The following is a 10,130-nucleotide window of genomic DNA, read 5'->3' as shown; positions in this document are numbered from 1 at the left end:
CCCCCCGTTGTCCCCCCCTGTCCCCTCTCTGTCCCCCGGGGGGGCTCTGGGAGGGGGCGGGGCTGGTGCCACCACCTGGGGACACCACCAGTGTCCCACTGGTCCCAGTGGCCCCCCTGTACTGGGAGCGTGGGGGGGGGTACTGGAAATAAACCTGTGTCCTTTACCTGGCCTGGTGACACTGGGGGGGACCTGGGGACATTGGGGGTGACACTGGGGACATTGGGGGTGACACTGGGGGGGACCTGGGGACATTGGGGGTGACACTGGGGACATTGGAGGGGACATTAAAGGGACACTGGGAGGTCCCTGGGGACATGGAGGGCGCCAGCACCCTGGGGGACATTTTGAGGGGGTCCTTGAGGACATTTGGGGGGTCCTTGGGGACATTCTGGGGACATTGGGGGTGTCCCTGGTGGTATTGGGGGCCCCTTTTGGGGGGCATTTGGGACCCCTGGGGACATTGGGGGGGTCCCTGGGGGCTGAGGTGACATTGGGGACATTGGAGGAGGTTTAGGAGGACCCTGGGGGGGACATTTGGGACCCCTGGGGACTTCGGGGGGGTCCCTTGGGCTGAGGGGCCATCGTGTGACACAGTGGGGACATCGGGGACACCCCCCACCATCGACGTCACCTTTATTGAACTCCTGCACTTCAGGGGTGGTGGCACCTCCAGGGGTTGGTGACACTTCAGGGGTGGTGGCACCTCCAGGGGTTGGTGACACTTCAGGGGTGGTGGCACCTCCAGGGGTTGGTGGCAATTCTAGGCGTTGGTGGCACTTCGGGGCTGGTGTCACCTCCAGGGGTTGGTGGCACTTTGGGGCACCGGGGACTGGTGTCACCTCCGGGGACTGGTGCCATCTTAGGGCTTGTGGCACCTCCAGGGCTTGGTGGCACTTTGGGGCTGGTGTCACCTCCAGGGCTTGGTGGCACTTTGGGGCTGGTGTCACCTCCAGGGCTTGGTGGCACTTTGGGGCTGGTGGCACCTCCAGGGCTTGGTGACACCTCCAGGCATTGGTGGAGTCTTGGCTGGTGGCTCTTCTGGGTGTTGGTGGCACTTTGGGGCTGGTGGCACTTCCAGATGTTGGTGGTGGCACCTCCAGTGGTCCAGGCATTGGTGGCATCTTGGGATTGGTGTCACGTCTGGGCTGATGTCACCTTCAAGCATTGGTGATGCCTCCAGACACTGGTGTCACTTTGGGACTGGTGGCACCTCCAGATGTTGGTGACACCTCCAGGGGTTGGTGACGCTTTGGGACTGGTGGCAGCTCCAGCTATGTGTGTCCCCTTGGGGCTGGTGACACATCCAGACTTGGTGACACTCTGAGGCTGGCGACACCTCCAGGTGCTGGTGACAGTCTGGGGCTGGTGGCACCTTCAGGACTGGTGACACTTCCAGATCTGGTGACACTCTGAGGCTGGTGAGACCTCCAGGCATTGGTGACACCTCCAGACTTGATGACACCTCCAGGGCTGGTGGCACCTCCAGATGTTGGTGTCCCCTTGAATCTGGTGACACCCCCAGATGTTGATGTCCCTTTGGGGCTGGTGACACCCCCAGATGTTGGTGTCCCCTTGAATCCATTGACACCTCCAGATGTTGATGTCCCTTTGGGGCTGGTGACACCCCCAGATGTTGGTGTCCCTTTGGGGCTGGTGGCACCTCCAGCACTGGTGACACTTCCAATTGTTTGTGTCCCTTTAGGGCTGGTGACACCCCCAGATGTTGGTGTCCCCTTGAATCCGTTGACACCCCCAGATGTTGATGTCCCTTTGAGGCTGGTGACACCCCCAGATGTTGCTGTCCCCTTGAACCTGGCGATACCTCCAGACACGGCGACACCTCCACCATCCACCACCACCCCCTCGCCCCGGTGCCACCTGGGGGCCACCCCTCGCCCTGGTGCCACCACCCCGGCGCCGACGTCACCTCTCTGTCCCCCCTCAGACGTTGCTGATGCGGACGCTGAGCGGGGCCCCCTCCCCCTCCCGCTCCGCCTCCCGCAGCGACTCCTCCAGCTTGACCTTCTCGGGGTCCCCGAACCGCACGGCCTCGTGGTGACAGCAGGGCGCCGCCACCTTGACCACGCGGTCGAAGAGGCTGAAGTCGGCCACGTACTTGCCGCTGGCCGACAGCGAGATGGCCGGCGTGAACTCGTAGCCCCACAGGATCTCCTCGGGCAGGTAGGACGTGCGCACCTGGCACGTGGCGCTGGTGGACTCCACGGTGCCGCTCAGGATGACCACCAGCTCGAAGTCGCCGTCCCCCGAGCGCAGGGACACGTCCCGCAGCGGGCTGGCCTCGTCCACCACATGGTAGAAGGTCAGCGGCAGGATGAGGAAGGGGCTGTCCGAGGACGTGTCCACCTGGAAGTCCACGTTGAGCTGGTTGAGCCGGACGCTCTCGCCCTCCTTGGTGAGGTGGGTCTGCAGCAGCTTGCCGGTGACCTGGCAGCCGATCAGGAGGCTCTTCCTCATGTTGGCCACGCGGATCATCAGGCAGGTCTTGCCGTCGTGCTGCGCCACCACCGCGTTCTGGCTGAACTTGATGGTCTCGGCGCGCTTCTTGGGCCGCGCGATCTTGGCCAGGAAGGTGCCGGTGATGAAGATCTCCAGGATGGTGGTGAGCACCAGCTGGGTGATGAGCAGCACGATGGCCAGCGGGCACTCCTCGCTGATGTAGCGGAAGCCGTAGCCGATGGTGGTCTGCGACTCCAGGGAGAAGAGGAAGGCGCCGGTCAGCGTGTGCACCTGCATCACGCACGGCGTGTGGTTGGCGGGCGGCTCGAACTCCAGCAGGTCGCCGTGCGCCGCGGCCACCAGGTACCACACCACGCCGAAGGCGAACCAGGTGCCGGCGAAGGTGGCGGAGAAGAGCAGGAGCTTGTAGCGCCACTGGAGGTCGATGAAGGTGGTCCACAGGTCCTTGAGGTACAGGAAGCGCTTGTCCGAGATGTGCTCCATGCGCACGTTGCTGCGGCCGTCCTTGGTCAGCACGCGGCGCCGCCGCAGCCCCGGCCCCATCAGCGGGCGGCTGTCGGTCTGCGTGGTCTGGCTGTAGTACACCTTGGTGGAGGACGTCATCTGCGGGGACATGGGGACGCGTGAGGGACAGGGGAAGGACAGGGGGAGAATGTCATCTGTGGGGACACGGGGACACGTGAGGGACAGGGAGAGAATGTCATCTGTGGGGACACCAGGACAGGGGAGGGACAGGGGAGAATGTCATCTGCGGGGACACGGGGACAGGGGAGGGTCAGGTGGAGAATGTCATCTGTGGGGACACCAGGACAGATGAGGGACAGTTGAGGGACAGGGAGAGAATGTCATCTGTGGGGACATGGGAACAGGGGAGGTCAGGTGGAGAATGTCATCTGTGGGGACACAAGGACAGGTGAGGGACAGGGCAGGGACTGGGGAGGGACAGGTGACGGGGTCATCAAAGGGGACACAGGGACAGGCAGAGGGAGTGCTCAACGGGGACATGTGAGGGACAGGTGGGGGGAATCATCTTGAGGGACATGGGGACAGGTGAGGGACAGGGGAGGGACAGGGAGAGAATGTCATCTGTGGGGACACCGGGACAGGTGAGGGACAGTTGAGGGACAGGGAGAGTGTCATCTGCGGGGACAGGTGAGGGACAGGTGGGGGACAAATGGAGGAAATCCTCTGCGGGGACACGGGGACATTGGAGGGACAGGTGGAGAGGGGCACCTGCAGGGGACACTGGGACAGGTGAGGGACACGGGAGGGACAGGTGAGGAGGTCATCAAAGGGGACACAGGGACAGGTGGGGGGGTGATCAAGGGGGACATGTGAGGGACAGGAGGAGAACGACATCAGGGGGGAACCAGGGGGTGATCCCTGTCCATCCCCATGTCCCTCTGTCTGTCCCCATGTCCCTCTGTCCATCCTCATGTCCCTCTGTCCCTCCTCATGTCCCTCTGTCCCTCCCCATGTCCCTCTGTCCGTCCCCATGTCCCTCTGTCCATCCCCATGTCCCTCCATCCCTCCACTTGCCCCCCCCATTCCCAAATCCCTCCTTGTCCCCTCAGTGTCCCCCCCTGTCCCCTGGCAGCTCCGGTGGTGGCCCTGGAAGTGTCCCTGGCGTCCGGGAGGAAGAGGAAGGGGATGAATGGGAGGTGACAGGGACAAATGGCCGGGGGCAGCGCCAGGCGCCTCCCCGGTGTCCCCGTGTCCCCGTGTCCCGGTGTCCCCATCCCAAAAAAGGCTCTTTCAGCCCCCGCCAGCCTCTGGCCCCGCCACCGTTTCCGCCGCGGAAGGGCAGCGTGCCGGGGACACGGGGACACGGGGACACCGGGAGGTGCTGGCACCACGGGGGGTCTCCTTGGAGCCCGATGTCCCCGCGCCGGCCAAGGCTGGGGACACGAGTGGCACTGCCACTGTCGTGGCTGCGCCAGAGAAATGTCCTGGAAGGGACGGTGGCAGTTGGGACAGAGGGGACATCGGTGTCCCCAAAGAGGGGACACGGAGCTGCTCCTTCCCAGATGGGCTCTGGGGGTCCCTGGAGCCACCGTGTCCCCACAGAGCCGCTGTGTCCCCAGGGCCACTGCGTGTCCCCAAAACCACCGCGTGTCCTGGAGCTGCTGGGGGTCCCCAGAGCCCCCGTGTCCCCAGAGCCCCCCATGTCCCCAAAGCCACACTGTGCCCTCAAGTTCCTGGGGTGCCCAGGGTCCCCCATATCCCTGGAGTCGCTGTGCCCCCTAACGGCGCCCCCATGTCCCCAAAGCCACCGTGTCCCCAAAGCCACCGTGTCCTCACCCCCTGCTTTGGGGGTCTCTGCACACCCCTGCTCCCCTCTTTGGGGCCCTGCCCCCCCTTCTTTAGGCTCCTGACCCAGGGGACAGGGACAGGGACGGGGGACAGGGACGGGGACAGGGACAGTGGGGCCATTGTGCGGCCGGAGCCGAGGTTTCAATGGGGCTGGCGGGGGGACAAAGGCGCTTTGACGGAGCCCTCGTTAAGATGCAGAGCCCCGCGCGCCCGCCACCGCCAGCGCGGGGGTCCCGGGGGGCCCGCGACACCGCCAGGGCGGCCGAGGGGACACAGGGACCCCCGCACTGTCACTGTCAGTGCCACAGAGGGGGCACAGGGACCCCCAGTGCCGCCGAGGGGACACAGGGACCCCCCCAGTGTCACTGTCAGTGCCACAGAGGGGGCACAGGGACCCCCAGTGCCACCCGAGGGGACACAGGGACCCCCCCACTGTCACTGTCAGTGCCACCGAGGGGATACAGGGACCCCCAGTGCCACCCGAGGGGACACAGGGACCCCCGCACTGCCACAGAAGGGACACAGGGACCCTCCCATTGTCACTGTCAGTGCCACCGAGGGGACATAGGGACCCCTCCCACTGCCACGGGACACAGGGACGCCCCCACTGTCACTGTCAGTGCCGCCGAGGGGACGCAGGGACCCCCATCATTAATGCCACTGTCACCAAGGGGGGGCCCACAACACCGCCAGGGCCACTGAGGGGACACAGGGATGCCCATGGTTAATGGCACTGTCACCAAGGGGGGCACAGGGACCCCCACTGTCACCCCCACTGCCAGCGCAGGGGCCCCAGGGTGCCCCCAACACCAGCAGGGCCACCACAGAGACCCCACTGCCACCAAGGGGGCATCCCATCGTTACTGTCACTGTCAGCAAGGGGGCACAGGGACCCCCACTGCCACCAAGGGGGCACAGGGACCCCCATCATCACTGTCACTGTCACCACAGGGCTCCCCTGACACTGCCATGGCCCCCACGGGGGCACAGGGACCCCCATCACCCCCCCCAGTGTGGGTCACAGAGGTCCCTGTCACTGTCACTGTCCCAGGGTCCCCTGCCGCTGTCAGTGCCACCATGAGGGTCCCAGGCCCCCACTCCGGCCCCACTGTGTGTCCTGGGGGACCCCTGTCCCCTCCATGTCCCCACTGGGGGTCCTGGGGGATGTCCCCCCTCCCCACGGTGACCACGGGGGTCCTGGCGGTGCCCCCCAGCATGACCAAGGCCAGGATGGGGGTCCCAGGATCCCCCTCACAGCATTGGGGCACCCCAAAATGGAGCCTTAGGACACATCCGGGATAATTCACACCCGGGATAACGCACACCCCGGATAACGCACACCTGGGATAATCCACACTTGGGATAACTCACACCTGGGATAACCCACACCTGGGATAATTCACATTTGAGGTAATCCACACCTGGGATAACTCACACCCGGGATAACCCACTCCTGGGATAACCCACACCCAGAATAACCCACACCTGGGATAACCCACATTTGAGGTAATCCACACCCAGGATAACTCACTCCTGGGATAACCCACACCTGGGATAACCCACTCCTGGGATAACCCACACCCAGGATAACTCACACCTAGGATAACTCACACCTGGGATAACCCACACCTGGGATAACCCACACCTGGGATAGTCTACATCCAGGACAACACAAATTCCAGGATAACCTGCAGCTGGAATAACCCATGCATGGGATAACCCACACCTGGGATAACCCACACCTGGGATAACCCACATTTGAGGTAATCCACACCCAGGATAACTCACTCCTGGGATAACCCACACCTGGGATAACCCACTCCTGGGATAACCCACACCCAGGATAACTCACACCTAGGATAACTCACACCTGGGATAACCCACACCTGGGATAACCCACATCCAGGACATCACAAATTCCAGGATAACCCGCAGCTGGAATAACCCATGCATGGGATAACCCACACCTGGGATAACTCACACCTGGGATAACCTACATCCCGGGATAACCCACATCCCAGGATAAACCTCACTTGGAATAACCCGCATCCCAGGATAACCCACACCTGAGATAACTCAAATTCTGGGATAATCCACACCTGGGACACTTGGAATAACCTACACAGGGGATAACCCAAATACTGGGATAACCTGCATCCTGGGATAACCCAAATTCCAGGATAACCCACAGCTGGGATAATTCAAATTCTGGGATAACCCACACCTGGGATAACCAACATCCTGGGATAACCCAAATTCCAGGATAACCCACACCTGGGATAATTCAAATTCCAGGATAACACACAGCTGGGATAACCAACATCCTGGGATAACCCAAATTCCAGGATAACCCACACCTGGGATAATTCAAATCCTGGGATAACCCAAATTCTGGGATAACCCACGGCTGGGATAACCAACATTCCAGGATAACCCACACCTGGGACATGGGGATAAAGGGACAGGGGCCTTGGGGACGTAGGACCTGGGGCCTGTGACATGGGGACATGGGGCACAGGGGACACGGGGACATGGGGATAGAGGGGTGGGGGACACAGGGAATCAGGGACATGGGGATGGGGGATATGGGGACACAGGGACATGGGATATAGAGACAAGGGCCGTGGGGACAGAGGACATGGGGATATGTGACATGGGGACGTGGGAATGTGGGGCACAGCGTGTTGGGGACATGGGAGAGGAACACAGGATCTGAGGGCGTGGGGACATGGGGACACATCGCTGTGGGGCACAGGGACTTGGGGACGTGGGAATATGGGGACACTGGGATATGTGGGAATCCATATCCCATATCCCAGGGACACAGGGACAGGGGGCCATGGGGATACAGGGACACAGGGACATGGCGGTACGTGACATGGGGACATGGGGGGGTGGGGACATGGGGACACTGGGATATGGGAATATGGGGATACAGGGACACAGGGACGTGGCGGTACGTGACATGGGAACATGGGGACATGGGAACACTGGGATAGGGGAATATGGGGACATGGGAATATGGGGGTGTGGGGACATGGGGACACTGGGATATGGGAATATGGGGATACAGGGGCATGGCAGTATGTGACATGGGGACATGGGGTTGTGGGGACATGGGGACACTGGGATATGGGAATATGGGGATACAGGGACACAGGGACGTGGCGGTACGTGACACGGGGACATCAGGACATGGGGACACGGGGATGCACAGAAACGAGGATGTAGGAATGTGGGACGCAAGGATTTGGGGACGTGGGCATGAGGGACTTGGGGACACGGCCATTTGGGGACCCAGCGACGGGTGGACACAGGGACACGGGGACGTGGCCTCACGGAGTCACGGGTGATGGCGACACGGGGATGTGGGGACATCGGGGCTGCGGTGCCACCGTGGGGGGCACAAGGGGTCACGGGGCTCCCCTCTGCAGTGCCGGTGCCATCCCAGCGCCACCGGCCGGTGCCCGCCGCCCTCGGGACCCCCCGGGAGGGGACGGGGGACCCCCGGGGACCCCCCCGGCCGCCCTTACCTTGCTGGGGGGGTCGCGGGTCCCGCCGTGCTCAGCCCGGCCGGCTCCCCATGGGCTTTATGGCTCGGCGGGGCCGCGGCGGCGGGACGGGCACCCCCCCCCCGCGGAACCGGGGGGGCCCGGGGCGGGGAGGAGCCGCCGGGGGCGGGCCGGGGGTTAATGGGGTGGAAAAGGAGCCGGCCGGCACCGGGTCACGTTACCGGGCACGGGGGGAGGCTGGGGGACCCCGCCCGCGGGCACCGGCACCGCAATGGGGGTCCCCGTGGGGGCACCGGGGGGGATAGGGGGGTGTGCGGGCATGGGGACCGGCAATGGGGGTCTCGGCGGGGGCACCGGGGGCTCGGAAAGGGTCTCCCGGGCACCGACACCGGCGCTGGGGGTCCCGGCGGGGGCACCGGTGGTCTCGGCGGGGTCCCCCCGGCACCGGCACCGGCGCTGGGGGTCCCGGTGGTGATGTCGAGGCATTGGCTCTGGGGGTCCCGGCGGGGTCACCGGAGGGTCCCGGTGGTGATGTCCAGTCACCGGCACCGTCACTTGGGGTCCCACCGGGGACACCGGGGGTCTCGGCGGGGTCCCCTCGGCACTGGAACCTCCAAGGGGGGTCCCGGAGGGTCCGGGCAGGGTCCCCCCCGCGGGCACCGGGGAGTCCCTGGGGCTACACCGTTACCGGGAGGGTCCCGGGGGGAACCGGGGGGTCCCGCCAAGGCCCCGGGGTCACGGCAGCCCCCACCCACGCACGGGGGTCCTGGGGATGAGACCCCTCCTCATCCCCACCCTGAGCATCCCCGTGCGGGGTCACGCGTGGGGGCCTGGGGACCGTGGGGTGTGTGCGACTGTCCGTGTGTCCGTGTGTCCGTGGGTGGCCGGTCAGTGTGTCCGTGTGTCCGTGCGTGGATGGTCAGTGTGTCCGTGGGTGGCTGGTCAGTGTGTCCGTGGGTCTGTGGGTGGCCGGTCCGTGTGTCCGTGTGTCCGTGGGTGGCCAGTCAGTGTGTTGGTCAGTGTGTCCGCGTGCCCGTGTGTCCGTGTGTCCGTGGGTGGCCAGTCAGTGTGTTGGTCAGTGTGTCCGCGTGCCCGTGTGTCCGTGTGTCCGTGGGTGGCCAGTCAGTGTGTTGGTCAGTGTGTCCGCGTGCCCGTGTGTCCGTGTGTCCGTGGGTGGCCAGTCAGTGTGTTGGTCAGTGTGTCCGCGTGCCCGTGTGTCCGTGTGTCCGTGGGTGGCCGGTCAGTGTGTCCGTGTGTCCGTGGGTGGCCAGTCAGTGTGTTGGTCAGTGTGTCCGCGTGCCCGTGTGTCCGTGTGTCCGTGGGTGGATGGTCAGTGTGTTGGTCAGTGTGTCCGTGTGTCCGTGGGTGGATGGTCAGTGTGTTGGTCAGTGTGTCCGTGTGTCCGTGTGTCCGTGGGTGGCTGGTCAGTGTATTGGTCAGTGTGTCCGTGTGTCCGTGTGTCCGTGGCAGCCCCACGCCAGGCCCGGCCCGGCCGCTCCGGAGGCACAAAGAGCCTTTGTCCACCGGGGGGGGAGGGGCGGGCTGTGATGGGGGAGGGAGGGGCTGAGCCGGGGAGGGGGCTGGGCTAATGACGGGCACCCCCTGGCTAATTATGGGGGGGGGGGGCTAATCCGAGAGAGCTGGGCTAGCGAGCGGCAGCCCTGGGCTACCGCGGGGGGGGCTGGGCTAATGAGGGAGACGCCTGGGCTAATGATGGGGTGGGGGCCTGAGGCTGCGCTAATGAGAAGCACCCCCGGGCTAATGATTTGGGGCTAATTATCGGGGGGGTGTTGCTCTGATGATGGGGGCGAAACCGATCCCGGG

The 10,130-nt window shown here is 64.3% G+C and overlaps 1 protein-coding gene across 1 annotated transcript; it reads right to left on the bottom strand.

The window, feature by feature from the left end:
• Nucleotides 1-699: 699 nt before the first annotated feature.
• KCNJ10 (potassium inwardly rectifying channel subfamily J member 10) lies at nt 700-8,364 on the bottom strand. The gene is made up of 2 exons (XM_041482938.1): nt 8,328-8,364; nt 700-3,084 (listed from the first exon to the last, which is right to left on the bottom strand). Exon 2 carries the CDS (start codon nt 3,082-3,084, stop codon nt 1,945-1,947), a length of 1,140 nt encoding a protein of 379 aa, XP_041338872.1. The 5' UTR covers nt 8,328-8,364; the 3' UTR covers nt 700-1,944.
• Nucleotides 8,365-10,130: the final 1,766 nt, after the last annotated feature.

This window comes from Pyrgilauda ruficollis, unplaced genomic scaffold, assembly GCF_017590135.1.
Source record: "Pyrgilauda ruficollis isolate IOZ18807 unplaced genomic scaffold, ASM1759013v1 scaffold599, whole genome shotgun sequence".
NCBI classification, from domain to species: domain Eukaryota; kingdom Metazoa; phylum Chordata; class Aves; order Passeriformes; family Passeridae; genus Pyrgilauda; species Pyrgilauda ruficollis.
Note: the sequence above shows the minus strand (reverse complement) of the source record. Positions and strands in the feature narration are given on the sequence as shown.